Raw genomic sequence first — 16,242 nt, 5'->3', positions numbered from 1 at the left:
AAAAATGTTCTAGTTCTTATTTCTTGCGTCGTTTCCGGCGCTTCAACATGACACCTTTACCTGTTCCTGGTGACGTACTTTGTTTCCTATGTTAAACAATGGTCTGAATTCAAAGGCAGAATTAATCCTATTATATTTTTGCCATGACGTTAATAATAAGCAATGACAACAGCTGTGTACAATGCAATCGACACCGTTGACTTGGTGATGATGATGGCGATCAATGGAAAACTGTGGCGCATACTGACTAAGGGGGAATGGCCAAGAATCGCGTGGCGTAGGAAAAATATATTAACTGAACCGACTTTCAAAGCTCATTAAATGAAACAGAAAAGAGGGCAGTCGACGAGGGGCGGATGAAATTGTTCGTGTCCTAATTAAAAGAAAGAAATAAAATATTAAAAGCCAATAAACAAACCAATAAAACAATAATGTACAGTTTTATTTTTTTATTTTATTTAGGTACCTTAAAGGCCCTGAAGGGCATTACATAGGGGGGGGGGGGTGCAATACAAAATCATTGTGTCAAATATAGAAACAACTGAACAAACAAGAAGAAGAAGAAAGATATGAGTTGGGTAAAAAGAAAACACCGTGGTATAAAGGACGTTTAATGACACTTTGAGGATGCTATTCAGATTTAAATCAGGCACAACGAGAGAAATATTACACAATTTCGAATGCGCATAAATAACATGAGCACTGAAATAAATCTCGGAAGTGCTAAGCACTGCAGTATAATATAATGATTGAGTGATTTACACGTGCACGAGTAAACAAAAATAACATTACATAATTCTAAGAAACGCATACACACAAATATAGCCGTTATTCATGGAGATGCTCCAGAAGTTCCCTTTGAAAACTAGCTGCATCAGAGCAAGCGACAATGTTTTCTGGTAACGAGTTCCATTCGTTTATGGATTGCACTAGAGGGGAACATTGCATGGCACTTTATTGTACGAGTAAATATGGGTTGCACTTTGTGTTCATGATCCCGCGTCGATGAAATGTGATGCGTCGATTTAATGCGATTGGTTGCAAATGGTGGCTCGCCGTAATATAAAAAAAAAAGGAATGTTAAACGCGAATATTTGCGTCGGGTGTTCAGAACGAAAATGTTGATGCTGCTTTTTAAGAATGACACGCTCGTATAGGGTGAGTATGAGGAAAGTATGAATAGGCTGTTCTGCAATGCAGCAGTACCTGGGTGCCATATTTTATCGATGATTATTCTAACAATGACCGGATGAGATATGTGTAAGCGTGACGCTTTGTTTCTGAGGTGGCTGGATGCAAACGATGTTTGATTAATCCTAATTTCTTAAATGACTTCTTGGTTATATAATCTATGTTTGTGTGCCAAGTTAGATCTGTGGTTAAATAGACGCCCAGGTACGTGAAACATTGCACTCTCTCTTTATATCTGTATTGTTCATTGTGTAAACGTGTAGAGGAGTATTAGTAAGTGTAGAAAATGTAATAAACTTTGTATTTTCTACGTTTATCTCCATATGCGAGACCTTACACCACTGGGTGAGTTGTGCTAGGTCCGTTTGTAAGACATGACAACCTGGGGAGTTAATATCTTCCTGTAAATGACGCCGTCGTGAGCAAAAAGTCTTATTTGAGAGCCTATGATATCAGTTATATATCAATAATATAAATGAGAAAAGGCAATGGTCCCAGTACTGACCTGAATTACTCGTTCGTTGGCATTTTCCTTTTTTTTTTCTTGTCGATATGTTTAACAGGTTTCTTCGGACTTCAGCAGTTTTCCTAAATGACGCCGCACCATGACTATATATCGTAATTCTCTAGGGTTGATGGGTAAGCAGGTTATTCTGCACTGTAGCATGTAATAGTTCATCGCTTTCACTTCTCGCTTGCTCCAGAGGCAGATGGTTTCATCGGATGTTTAAAAACTAACGTTGCGGCGGGCTATCGAAAGCAGCCTTCAAGGCCGGTATGCACAGCAACATGCCTTGCTGTTCTCGCGTTTTTTTTTTTTTTTTTCTCTTCGCAAAGTGAGTTACACCCTCCAACCTTTTCACCGGCGGCGACAGCCGGTAGCTGTATACAGGGTGTCCCAGCTGATTTTAGCCAGAGTTTAAAAATATGCGAATGCCACGTAGCTGAACAGAACCAAGGTAATGTTGTTTTGCCGTCGCTTGGAGATAGCCAAATTATTTTTTAATTCCGCCTAACTAGGTAATTAGCCCTAATTAATTAATAAGCGTCGGTATGCCACATGCGCCGTTTCCAGATTGCGCAGCGGCACCGCATGATGCAATGAAAGGGATGTTAACGCGGAAAGCACATCTGCGTCAAAACCATCCGATTCACTGGATGACGCGTCAAAAGAGAACTGCTGCGACTAATCAGAACTCTGGAAATTTGGTGGTGCACCGGTCAGTACGACTAACTGCGCGTCAGATAGGAGGGTTATTACGAGGTCTCGTCGTCGTTGTGGCTGCCTTATTGTAACGAAAAGGACAGCCCACATGGAGAGGCAATTTCGGCTTCTGAAGTGCTGATTGGCTGGGCTGGGGTAGCCTCTGTACGAATCAGATGTGGCAGGCACCCGTAGTCTGTCTCCTCGCTCCTACATCTCCAGCCAATCAGCGGCAGCCGAAAAGGACTGCTCTCTAATGGACGCTTAGAGAATAGGTGGTCTACAAAGCCCGACGTTTATGACGTGTTTCCGGCTACTCAAATCGCTTCCGCCGTATTCAACTAGCAGAAGCATAGCCTTTAAGATCAGCGCTTTAAATACAGAGGGCGCCACCCTATTGGGCGTTGTTAGAACGTTAGGCGTTGGGCAAATTGGGCGTTGGTACAGTGTACTGTAGAGTTGAGCACGTTGGGCGTTCTTGGCAGAAAGTTAGCAACCAAGAACAGGGTAATTGAAAGTGCAGAATGAACGCTAGGAGAAATCAGAAAGATAGTGAGAGAAACAGAGACAGTGAATTGTATGCAAATAATGGAAATGAAAAAAGATGCCGCATCAACGACTGCAGTAAATGGATCAGCAATCGACACGTGTTCTCTGGCTGCACCGTCACCTTTGGAGCCTCTTCTTTTTGATTGTCCATTCCCGCGTGACATCAAGCCTGGAACGCCACCTAGCCACCACGTGACCTTGTCCGAATCGCCTTTAAAAGAACGTCAACAGGAATTTGTCTTCAGTGGGCGCGGCGGGACCAGCGTAGGCATGTGGTCTCACAAGCTTCTCTTCTGCCTTGTGCAGGTTAGTACCGATTACTGTTCTGTTAAAAGTGATTGCCGCTGTCTTCTGGTCCTGCCGTGCCCACAGCAGTTCGTTGAAATTGCCTACAATGCTTTTTGTATGTGCAAACTGCTCCTATGTGGAGACGTTGAAACTAATCCCGGTCCGGATACTAGTGAAATGCTGAAAGAATTACTTAAAGGGCAAAAAGGCCTAGCCACTGAAGTGACTGCTTTGAGAGAGCAACAGAGCAATATGGAAAAACTCATGAATGATATGAGACTAAGGTTTACAGCCTTGGAGAAGCAGACAAACAGGATTGACACTCTAGAACAAACAATATATGAACTCCAGTCGAAAATAACTGATTTAGAAGACAGGAGCCACCGCTCAAACCTTATTGTTTTTGGAGTAAAAGAGGAACCCGGGGAATCTGAGGCTGACTTGAAAAAGAAGGTTCTAACTGAAGTTTTTGCAGAAAAGCTTTATGTATCTTGCAGTTCTGTGGGCAGAATACACAGGCTGGGCAAAAAGGCAACAAACCGCCCTGTAATTGTGTTCTTCCAGGACTATAACGAAAAGCAAGAACTCTTTAAAAACTGCAAGAAACTAAAAGGCAGTAATATTTCAATACAGAACGATTATTCACGAAACACACTTAGGAAGCGTAAATTACTGTGGGACAGCGCAAAAACAGAAAGGGATGAAGGGAAAAAAGTTACCTTGATAAATGACAAGCTGCGAATCGAAAAAATGCTTTACACCTGGGATGACAGTGATAACAGCAGAGTTCAACTCGGTGATAAAAACAGTTATCAAAGCAAAGACTGACTTTCACGACCTCGTGTTAAGAAATTTCGCTTACTTAATATAAATGCATGTAGTGTTGTAAATAAATCGGAGGCTTTGGAGGCTATCTTGTTGATTCACAATCCACACGCCGTAGTTATAACCGAGATTTGGCTGAGAGATGATATTGATGATGAAACTGTTTTCCCCCGCTTTTATCAAGTTTTTCGCCGTGATAGAGCAACACGTGGAGGGGGAGTTGCGGTCCTGGTGAATCAAAACACAGAGGCACACATGTTGCAGCAGATAGCTAACCATGAAAGTGTGACTTTAAAACTGTCGTACGGGGGTAGATCGTTTGTGCTTTTTGCTGTATACAGACCACCTGATTCACCACCTCAATATTTATGTGATCTGGCCGATCACATGTCTAAATTTCGCCGTGATAAAATATACCTTGTCGGCGATTTTAATCTCCCAAATATTGACTGGAATAGTCCCTTCCCTAGTACAAACAATGACATAAATGCTTCATACATGTGTGATATTATGCTGATTCATAATTTGCAACAAGGAGTTAAGCACCCAACGCGCATACACGGTGAAGCTGCATCTATTCTCGACCTCGTCTTTTTCAGCCAAGAAACAGAACGTTTTACTGTTTCAGTTGAAACTGGGTTATCTGATCACTTCATGGTGGTTTTTACTTGTCCCATTCAACAAAATGTCGACAGTGAACCAGCAAAAATTATTTCCATGAAAAACTTCTCCAGAGCTAATGATGAAAGTGTGTTAGACTACTTCAGCTTACACCTTGACATGTTTCGAGGAACTAATGTTGATGAACTCTGGAATAAATTTAAAGAAATCTGTACGTACTGCATTGATAACTACATTCCTAACAGAACAAAGAAAACGTGTAAAAAAACTCCTTGGATCACGCGAGAAATAATACATTTGAAAAGAAAAATCAAACGACTGAAGCGGGGGGGCGCCTGTCGAAATATAGTTAAAATACATCAGGCAAACTTCACAAGCGCTTTGCGCCAGGCTAAACAAAATTACTTTCAGTATAGCCTGCCAAATTTTCTTCGTGACTCACCACATAAGTTCTGGAAATTTTTATCGAAAAAGAAAAAAACAATTATGCGCATTTCATGTCAAGGTGTGCAGATTGCTGATAAATCGCAAATCTCTGAGGCATTCAATAAGTATTTTCAGAGTGTGTTTTCCCATCATGGTTTATTTGTTCAACCCAGTACCATGTCTCCCATCTCGACCCCCGACATTGTTTCTTCATCTGGCGTATTCTCCATGCTACTCAACCTCAAAACTAAAACGTCCGCTGGACCTGACGGGATACCAAATATTTTTTTGCGCCGTTATGCAGAAGCCATCACAGAGTTCCTGGTTGTTATTTTCCGCAAATCATTTGAAACAGGAAACATTCCTTCCGACTGGAGGAAAGCGCGGATTGTGCCCGTGCTGAAAAAGGGTGATCCTGCCTTGATTGCTAATTATCGTCCCATATCAATAACTTCCACATGTTGCAAACTTGCTGAGCATATCATAGCTAACTACATAACTACATTTCTAAACGATAACAAGGAACTTACCCCCCATCAGCCCGGGTTTCGAAAAGGCTTTTCCACTGTCACTCAGCTAACTTCTGCCATTCATACTTTTGCAAGTGTACTAAATAGCGCTGGTCAAATGGATGTTATTTTTTTAGACTTCAGCAAAGCCTTTGATGTTATTTCTCATGCCAAACTAATTTACAAACTTGAACTTATTGGTCTTCCTAATTTCATAATTCGTTGGATTTCCTCATACCTTTCTCACCGCACACAATTTGTTTGTATTGATGATTGCTATTCAAACCACCTGCCGGTCACTACTTCAGGCGTCCCACAGGGAAGCGTCCTCGGACCTCTCCTCTTTTTGATATATATCAATGACATTACTAACGTTATAACTACCCCTGTTCAAATTAGACTATTTGCAGATGACTGCGTTTTATTTCACCAAATTACTTGCCAAGATGATCAAGTTTTACTAAACTCCACTCTTCAAAACATACATACATGGTGTAATAAATGGGACATGAAGCTAAATTTAGAGAAAACAGTATACATGACGATAACTAACAAAAAGGCTTCCTTCTCATTTCCTTACAATATTTCATCTCACCTTCTGACCGAAGTCAGCGAGTACAAGTATCTAGGAGTTACAATAACGAAAAACCTTAGCTGGAATAAACATGTATCAAACGTATGCTCCTCAGCCTTTCGTAAACTCTGCTTTCTTAGACATAAACTAAAACTTGCCCCACCTGAACTTAAAGAATTAACCTACTTTTCAATAATAAGGCCATCACTAGAATATGCGTGCACCGTCTGGGATCCCTACACTAAACGTAACATCGAGGCCCTTGAAATGATTCAACGCAAAGCCGTCCGTTTTATTTTTTCAAAGTATCGTGTAACTGACTCACCAACGACCCTCATGCAAACTCACGGTATTGAAACATTACAGCTGCGCCGGAAAATTCAAAGACTGAAACTACTTTTCTTACTAAAAAACCATAAACTGTCTATGAATGCAGACCCCTTCCTTAAACCTAACACTACGCGCCAAACACGAAATCATCATGCACAATCATTAACCCCTTGCAGTGCTAGGATTAACGCCTTTAAATACTCATTTTTTCCACGCACCATTGAGGAGTGGAACAGGTGTCCGCCAGATCTTTTAACCAGAGCTGATTCTTTTGACTCAATGTTTTCTTCACAGCATTTAATTTGAGAGCCATTTATTTCTACGTTTACTTTTTGTATTTTGCATCTGAGCCTTGTATTTATTGCTGTATTTTGTGTTACAACTTGTATTTAACATTTTTCAATTTTGCTAATCCTGTTCTTTTTGCATATATTATGTATTCGCCCCTCCTGCTTGGGCCTACTGTAGGCCTGCAGTATGTTCTAAATAAAAAAATAAAAAAATAATGGATATACAAGGATGACAAAAAAGAAATTAGAAGTGAGTGAGTGAGTGAGTGAGTGAGTGAGTGAGTGAGGGAGTGAGTGAGATAGTAAGTGAGTGAGTGAGTGAGTGAGTGAGTGAGTGAGTGAGTGAGTGAGTGAGTGAGTGAGTGAGTGAGTGAGTGAGTGAGTGAGTGAGTGAGTGAGTGAGTGAGTAAAAACGTTATTGAAAATAAATTAAATAAGGCACGATTGTTGGGGTCCTTATTCCAAGGCCCCACTGGCACGAGCGGCTCGCTGGCCTTGGCCCAGAAGAGCCAATTGGCTCTACCGGCCCTCGTCCGCAAGTCATGCCTCCCGTTGCATATTCCTAAATAGTGGATGTTTAAATCAGAAGGAAAGATCTGTACGATAACACGAATGAAATTGCCTTGCTATTTGAGGCTCGAGCTGATTGCCCAAGGACAAAAAAAACAAAACATACTGGAGCAAATATTCGCAATTAGATGCATGCAGCAAACATCGGGAGACCACTTAGCACATCCTAATGCAACTGCAAAGGGATTTACCCAGCGAGACCAGTACGTAATGTACAACTTCCAGAAGTGCTAGGATTTAAAGTAGACGGAAGTATCAACCGGTCAGCAGCCGAGATAAGCAAGAGACATTTAGATTATTTACTTTTAGAACTTTACTCAGATGGTTAATGTGGCAACCCGTGGGGAGAACATTCTAGACCTTGTCCTTGTTTCTAACCCCAAAATAATAACATCGCTATCATCCGTAGCTGGTCTAAGCGACCACAATTTACTGCTATTTAATCTTTGCATCCCAGTTCCTTTCAGACAGCCCTCGACCAAATACATTAGGGACTACAACAAAGCAGATTTTAGCAAAATTAACACTGAACTGAACACTTTTTCAAATTTTTTTCGTGAGACTGCTCCTTCTCGTACAGTAGATAAAAACTGGTTGTTATTTAAGAATAAATTATTATGGCTTGTTGAGAGGCATGTACCTCTCGTTCGCATTCGCGGTGATTTAGGAAAACCCTGGTTTTCTAACACACTTCGGAGGCTGTCGGGAAGGAAAAAACGTCGGTTTCGTGATGCGAAACGCTCTAAATCTTGTTCAAAGTGGGACAAGTACTTCAAATGCCTGTGCAAATATACTAGCACTTTGAGACAATCCAAAAAGAAGTTCTTCCACCACGAGTTGTCTAACATCATGCGTGTCAACCCCAAAAAATTTTGGAATATTCTGAAACCAAACAATAGCTCCAATAACATTTCCTTGACTTATCCTGACGGTTCAAACGTGCCGCATGATCAGCGGTCAGACGTAATGAACTCATATTTTTCTGCTGTTTTCACTCGTGAGCCTGCACTGAAGGACTTTGATTTGCCCAGCCACAGTTTTCCCCTCATGTTTCCCATTACAATTACTTCTCAAGGCATTATGAAACTTTTTGATAACCTAAAGATTTCTAGTGCCCCCGGGCAAGATAACATCACTGCTAAGATACTAAAAGGTACGAAAGCAATTTCCAGTCTAATATTACAAATAATTTTTACCCAGTCCATTACGGATAGTTCACTTCCAAATGACTGGAAGATTAGTAAAGTGGTACTGGTATATAAGTCAGGCAGCCACTCTGATCCTTCCAACTATCGCCCCATTTCCCTAACGAGTATTCCCTGTAAACTCCTAGAACATATAATACATTCGGAAATAGCATGTCACCTCGGTGATCATTCCTTCTTTTTTCACAATCAGCATGGTTTCCGGCCTGGTTTGTCATGCGATACACAGCTTTTTGAATTTATTACTGAACTTCACCTGAATTTAGACTCATCACTTCAAACTCACGTCATATATCTAGACTTCGCCAAAGCATTTGACTGTGTTCCCCATCAGCGGCTTTTGGCCAAACTTTCATGCCTCGGTCTCGACCCTCTCGCACTGTCATGGATCCGTTGCTTTTTTACTAATCGATTCCAGTACACAGCTATCGGAAATCATTGCTCAACCACTGCTAGCGTCATCTCCGGAGTACCACAGGGGTCCGTCCTCGGCCCCCTACTCTTTCTCATCTTCATAAACGACCTTCCCAACGGCATATCATCCAATATCCGACTTTTTGCAGATGACTGCGTAATCTACCGTCGCATTACAGACCCAGCCGACCATGCAACGCTCCAAAAAGACTTACATTCGTTAGAAACCTGGTGTTCCAACTCTTTAATGAAACTTAACATCTCCAAATGTAAAGTTATGCAGGTATCCCGTAAACACTCTAACAAGAATCACTCGTACTTTTTAAACTCGACAGCCCTATCCACCGTTGAATCGTATCGTTATCTCGGTATTACTATTAATAGCAAGTTGACCTGGTCCGACCATATAACAAAATTGGCTACCGACACTAATAAATCACTTGGTTACGTCAGACGTACCCTTGCGCTGTGTCCCTCATCCACAAGAAAACTAGCTTATGAAACTTTTATTGGAAGTAAACTTGAATACGCCTCAGCTATTTGGAGCCCGCACCAAGCTTACTTAATTAATATGTTAGAACCAATACAAAATCGTGCCGCTAGATTCATCACTTCCAGGTACAGCCGTGAAGAAAGTGTCAGTGCGATTAAATCATCTCTAGGACTCGAACCATTGGTGTTGCGTCGGAAAATTGCGAAACTGTGCCTTTTGCAGCGACTTTATTATAACTTCCCCGAACTGCATGGAAGGCTTCTAATCCCACCAACCCGTACATCTCGTCGCCTTTTTAAATCTTGCAGCATCCAGCGCTTGCATGGTTCAACATTTTCCTTTAATCAATCGTTTTTGCCTAGCGCCATTATAGAGTGGAACAATTTACCAGATAGAGTTGTCAATAAGCGCAACCCCATTATCTTCAAGCAGCTGCTTACTGATCACCTTAAACCCTAACCTTATAATGACCGTACTGTGCCTTCATTCTTTTGCGATTGCCGTCTCGCATTGTGACTGTTTTGCTGATTTGCTCTTGCATTCTATTCAGTGTGCCTCTTGGCTTTTTTGCTGTTGTTGTTTGTTTGTTTTAATGTGAATCCACAGGCTGAGTCTTGTAAGAAATTGTAACCATATCTTTGTTTCTATCCTTATCTTCTGTAACCCCCCCTTATGTAATACCCCGACAGGGGTCCTTAAGGAAAATAAATGATGATGATTTGTGGAAAAAAGAACAAGGAAACAGGGATAGGACCGGATCCACTACAGGCCTGGCAGCAGTGCAAGGTAGATAGAGGAGATTGGTGTGTCGTCCTCTCACGTCCGTGTCGTTTTTTGTTGCGCAATATCATTTGAGTAATGGATTACCAACTTGCCCGGAATGCTGCTCTCATTGAGATTAAAGAGATGTATATAGGAATGCTAGAAAGAAAATCATTGATAGAGTATCTGAGTAACTCAAGCAGGCTAGGTGATGATTTGGCCCAGCCCCGTTTCAAAGGGGATGCCAATAAATCATCATCAACAGCAGCATACTCATCATCATTTTGCCGGCTATACCTGTGGGCCATACCACCACCCTCTTTCCACCACTCCATAGGACGAATCTAGGCTCTGAGATACTTTTTGAACATAGTAAGAAAACCGGTCTTTCGCAGAGGCCACTGCGAACATGAGAACCAAATATTACTGCACTGCATGCAGCAGGGAATTTACGATATCGTGCCGGAAGTAGTGAGAAATCGCTTGCTCTCTCTTTCGCAGTGCCGCCATGCAGCGTCACCGAAAGCAGCTGGACCCACTAACGCTACTGGCCGATTTCATGATTCCGAGTAGAGCATTCCCAGTAATACATAATTGCTAATTTTGAGTTAGATAAAAGAAAAATATATATGTTGGCAATCTCAAAAAGAGAGAGACATTATATCACGCTTGCACTGCGCGTATTCCTGTGTAAGCTGTGCGTAGCCTCCGATATGGCAGCGGCGTGTTGCGTAGCGCGGTATCGGTGCGATAACTCAGCGTACACTAAAGGGGTCGAAAAATTTTTGCGGCACGGCATTTATTCGTGACACGACGTCCTTTAACAGACCATTCTGTGATTATCTCGCAAAGTGTTTCGCATCCCTATAATTTTAACACGCAGAAATCGGGAACTATTATGATCTTTAATGAAGAGACGAGTAAGGACGTATTTTCAGCTCAACAGGAAGCCATACCTATCGTCAAGCGATATAAATACCTCGGTGTATACATGAAGGAATGACCTACTCGTGTTCCCACTTAGATAATCCAGAAAATTAAAGGGAAGCTGAATAGCAATAATGAAACCTAGGTCACTTTGGGGCTACAAAAAATACGAGTGGGATACAACTCAAGTCTACAGTGAAGCCCCGCCCACGCCCTCGTAACCGCCAGCCACTGTTCCTCCGGATACTGCAAATAGTTCGTAGTTCAAACTTTCCCTGTTACCTAAATAAGGCGGTAACGACAAAAATAAAATTGTAAGCGCTTAATTTTGTACGTTTTCATTTGTCTACTCTAGTGGAACGGTGAAAGCCTAATTGTTTATTGAACCGAAATAAAACGATTGCTTCGCTGCAACTACTTATTGCCAAGTTTCACTCAGTTGGCAGGGTAGTTTCATGGGTAAAACGGGGTCCGCAGTGAAATGGACTGTACAGCGGACTTTTGAAGAGCGAAATGCTCAGACTCCATACACTTTGTCTATGTCTGTTGCACACCTCATCGCTTCCGCCGATGGAAAGACTCTTCAAGAAAAGCTAGCAGACGCTCTGGAGGTATCAAGCACGCACCAGTTTGAAATGGTCGCATGACGTCGATTTTGTTTGCGTCTGTGAATGGCTGGCGGAGTAACAACCCCACGTGGTCCGTGTGCCTTTGTTGCCAACTGCTGTTTTTTTTTTTTAAGTTGTATCCTACGATAGGTGGTGTGAGGATTTCGGGGGAAAAATGTAATGGTTACTGTCGCTAACGTTCGCAAATGCAAATCTGTGTTCTAAATCAGAAATCTTGTCGAGGATGGAAATTAACCAGATCGAGGGTGTTGGGTCTACTGGCTTTGTGGGTCCACGGTAGAACCCCAAATGAAGCCGCGCAAGGTTGCATGGGTTGGACTTCTTTTGAAGGCGGAGAAGCGCAGAGCTAGATTGTAAACACGGAGGCAGATGAGGCAAGCAATGGACACCTCACCACGTGATCAAACATGGCAGCGCCCACGGTATCGCCGCTAAAAGGGTCAATAGTAAAACCTAATTAAAAGAAGCAGGCTAGGGGACTATTTGTCACCGCCCCGTTTCAAAGGGGATACCAATAAAGATAATCATCATGAATTTGTCGACTTTATAGTTTATAGATGCGCATTATACATGCTTTTGTTCTCTGCGACCTTTCATACTCGGCGGCCATGCATAAGTGGCATGTTGCACAGAGGAACAAGCTCAATTCCCTCATCAGAAAGGTCTTTAAGCTTGCCCTCGGCTTACCTGTAAGCACCCACACCTAAAACCTGCCCAAGCTCGGAGTTCACAACACGCTTGAAGAAATATTCGAGGCACAAGGGCGCTCACAGCTGCTCAGGCTATCCAGCAACCCGGCGGGCCGCAAGATACTCGACGAGATGTGCCTCAACCCTGTCGACCAGTGCACCGACGCCATGTGGATTTCCAGCGACATCAGGTCTCAACTGCACATCGCGCCCATTCTCCGCAATATGCACCCCGCGAACAACGTCGGCCGACGTCGGGCCAGGGGTACAGTTCTACTCGAGCATGTCTGCAACAACCACATTGAGGCAAGCTTCGTGGATGCCGCGGCATATGTCTATAAAGAGGTATTCGCCGTCTCCATCGTCGACACCAATTCCAGGCTCACTTGCTGCGCTACAGTACGCACTTCGAGGCCCGTGGTAACCGAACAGGTTGCAATCGCGCTGGCTGTGGTCGATGGTCGTAGAGAGGCAATATACAGCGATTCCAAGGCAGCCATTAAGGCCTACCGAACCCGGATGGTCTCCCCTCAGGCCCTCCGCATTCTCTAAAGCGCCAAAAGTATCTCTCCGTATTCTATCACTTGGTTTCCCGCTCACTTGGGGTCGACTGAGGGCTCTCCTTCTAACCCTAATGAGGGCGCGCACGAGGACGCGCGAGGACTCACTGACCGCGCCGCCTCCGCAGTCTCCCTGTGCCGCGGGGAACCTTTGCTCACGTTCCATGAGGTTACCACGCACTACGATCTGTCAAGACGGGCATTCCCCCTCCCGCACCCCGCCTTATGCAGGGCGCGGGCGGTGATACTTCCTTTTACAAGCGCGCGCGTATCCTAACCTTGCAATATACACTGAAAGGTATCCCAGTGCGGACTGCCCTGCCTGTGGACTAACGGCAACATTGGACCATGTGTTGTGGGAGTGCGAAGCCATGGGCTCCTCCTTCAGCGAGGATAGGTGTGCTGGGCTCTTGTACAGCCCCGAATTCAACCACCACACCCTGGCCGTCCAGAGTGCCAGCGATGGGGCCGTCAAGCTCGGCTTGGCGGTCCCTACGTGAGGCTAGCCGGGTGGCACGGGTTTTCCCCAGCGTCTTCTCTAGACATATTGAAGTTATTTCACTCACTCACTCACTTACTTTATAGTTTCATACAATAATTAATGTAGGAAGCCATATGTTGGTGACCGTTCAAATTAACGCGCCTACGCTCCTCTTGATAACAAATGCAAATCTCGAAGGCTATGCTTTTATTAGTTGCATGTGACGGAAGTAATTGAGGGAGACGCAAAAACGTATTACACAAAAATAAAAGGGCCGAAAAAAACATATCCCTTTATTTAGCGTGGTATAAGGATATAGATGGTCAAGTTCAGGCCTCTTAAAGGTGGCGCCTTCTGAATTAGAAAAAAAAAAAAAACATATTTTAAAGGCTATGCTTTTGCTGGTTGAATGCTGCAGAAACAATCTCGAGAGCCGAAACACGCCATCGACTTCAAGTTTTGAACACCACCTACTGTGCAGTCATTCTGTAATCATTATTATGACGCAAAAATTATGATGCCATCCATCGCCTCAGAGGCTGGTCCATTGTCGGACGACTAGTGGTACGCCGAGTCACTGAGGCCATGAGCCCCGCTTGAATCGTTTGTGGCAGTCTCAAAAGAGGGCGATGCCGAACTGACGTCCGGTTAGGCTGGCAACGCGTATACGAATATGTTTCCGGTCGTGAATCGTTTTCCCGCCAAGTTTCACAGCTGACGGTGCTGTGCTGCGGTGTGTTTGTGGTTCCCGGTCGCACGGTGAACTAAAGCGCATCGACAAGAGATACCGTGCGCTGTTTCGTGCGATGAGCGAATCCATATCATCTTTAGTCCTTTCGGACATTCAGGCAGCATGCAGCACACTCGGAGGATGGGATGAAGGCAAATACTACAAAGAACCTGATTGCATAGGTACGCGGCTTTCGCGGTGACTCGCTGTTTCTGCAGCTTTTTTTTTTTTTTTATTGCAATCTTTTCTTGTATTTTGACTTGTTAATGCGTTAGTATTTCCGCACAATGCTGTTGTTTTCATAGAAAGCCTGAAGGACCTCCTGAGGTATCTGAGGCGTGATGACGAGTCCCACGAGATCCGGCGCATCCTGGGCCGCATTCAAGTTCTGAAAACAGATCTACTGCCCCTGCTCAAGTTTTATCCTGACGATGACAGCCTGTTTGATGTCATCATAAGGTGCGGAAGTGAGCTTTATCTGACTGACATCTCCTGTTCGTGTTTCTTCAGTGTGTGAACACATTAAACTCGACAACAATAAAAAAGAGAAACTAAAGCTTTGCTTTGCGTGTATGCTATTACCGTGAGGCTGAAGTTATTACAACAGTATATACAAGTGTCATAATATTGGGCAAGGATAATCACCTTATCTGCTTACCTCTGGCACTTGCCTGAATGCAACTTTCAATAAGTACACTCGGGAAGCACAAATATATCATGCCTTTTGTCCACTATCTATCTTTTTTTGTATATGGTGCAGTCTGCATATATAACAATACCGCATATAACGATGACTTGTTAATAACGAAGGGGCGCTTCAATGTGGATAAAATTGTGCATCAACTCTGTGCGTAATATAACCACATGCAGTGATGGAATTGTCGCCTCATGTTTCATACAACGCTTAGATTCCGACTGTGGATATGTTGTTCCCTTGAAAAAGAATCGGACATCGAAAATGGTTCTGTAACATTGCTCCGTAATATAGTGGGGGATTTCTTACGGACTAAAATACAGCTGTTAGAGAGCAGGAAGGAGCTAAATGCAGTACACTAATGTGTAGTCGTCAAGGTCTACCTGCTGCAGAAACAAGCATAGCGTCATTCTATGTTTGCTTGCTGAATGCCTCGTACACCATTTCAAATAGCTGCCATTTAAACTTTAATATCAACATTATTTTTAATTTATTATATTGTTTTGTGTGGGGTTTCTTTGGCACTCCTGCTTATAGTAATAACCAGTTCGATATAGTGCATACCCTCAGCACCCTGCTTTGCCGTCGACATGGAAAAAGGGCACCACTGTCAGTTGGCTGCATTCATATTTCTGGATAGCACTTTTGACAGCTGTTGACATCTAAAAAATTAATAGCTGGCTACAATGATAGAGCCTTTGGTTTATGGCCTTATCAGTGATATGCATTGTGCTTGCTCTCGATAATTTACTGTGTGGCCACATGTGGTTGGTAAAGTGCATAAACACTGCTTTTCACACTTCTGTGTTGTTGCATTCAAAACACTTGTGCAATGTTTGATTGTTTGTAAGTCGCTCAACTGGGATGATCGTTTTCTTTTTGCCCAGACTGAAATTCGAGTGGGTGCTGGTGCATCTTTGTGTAACAAGAAAACATTGTATAGAATAAAGGAGTGAAAAAGTCAGTTTTCTTGAAACCAGTGCCTGTATCCTGAAAATAAAATGTGCAGCTGCTATACCTGCACTTCACCACTGCATTGTGACTTGAGTGCACACTTTCTGTGGCATACATACTCACTTTATGCAGCACAGAAGCAGCACCAAACTTGGCATAGCTAGAAATGACAAGCATCATTTTGTGTTTAGATCACAATGCCCTTTTCAGTGACCTTGCTGATGCTGATTTTGCCTGCTTCAGTAACTTGGCTATGTAAACTCGCTCGAACCAAGTGACTAGCCTTCTGGCATATGATGCCTTGTGCTGCCACAAGAAGACAGTGCA

General features: G+C 43.2%; 1 protein-coding gene across 1 annotated transcript in view; it reads left to right on the top strand.

Moving 5' to 3' along the window:
* Nucleotides 1–13,338: 13,338 nt before the first annotated feature.
* The window catches only part of timeout (circadian regulator timeout), a 316,230-nt gene continuing 313,326 nt past the window's right edge, over nt 13,339–16,242 (top strand). Inside the window, exons 1-2 of the mRNA XM_050178451.3 lie at nt 13,339–14,449; nt 14,573–14,726. Coding sequence (XP_050034408.1) covers nt 14,344–14,449; nt 14,573–14,726 — 260 coding nt within the window. The 5' untranslated portion in view covers nt 13,339–14,343. The remainder of the gene's footprint in view (nt 14,450–14,572; nt 14,727–16,242) is intronic.

The sequence above is a fragment of the Dermacentor andersoni genome, chromosome 5, assembly GCF_023375885.2.
Source record: "Dermacentor andersoni chromosome 5, qqDerAnde1_hic_scaffold, whole genome shotgun sequence".
Lineage (NCBI taxonomy): Eukaryota > Metazoa > Arthropoda > Arachnida > Ixodida > Ixodidae > Dermacentor > Dermacentor andersoni.
The sequence above is the reverse complement of the archived record's forward strand: the minus strand, read 5'-3'. Positions and strand labels throughout refer to the sequence as shown.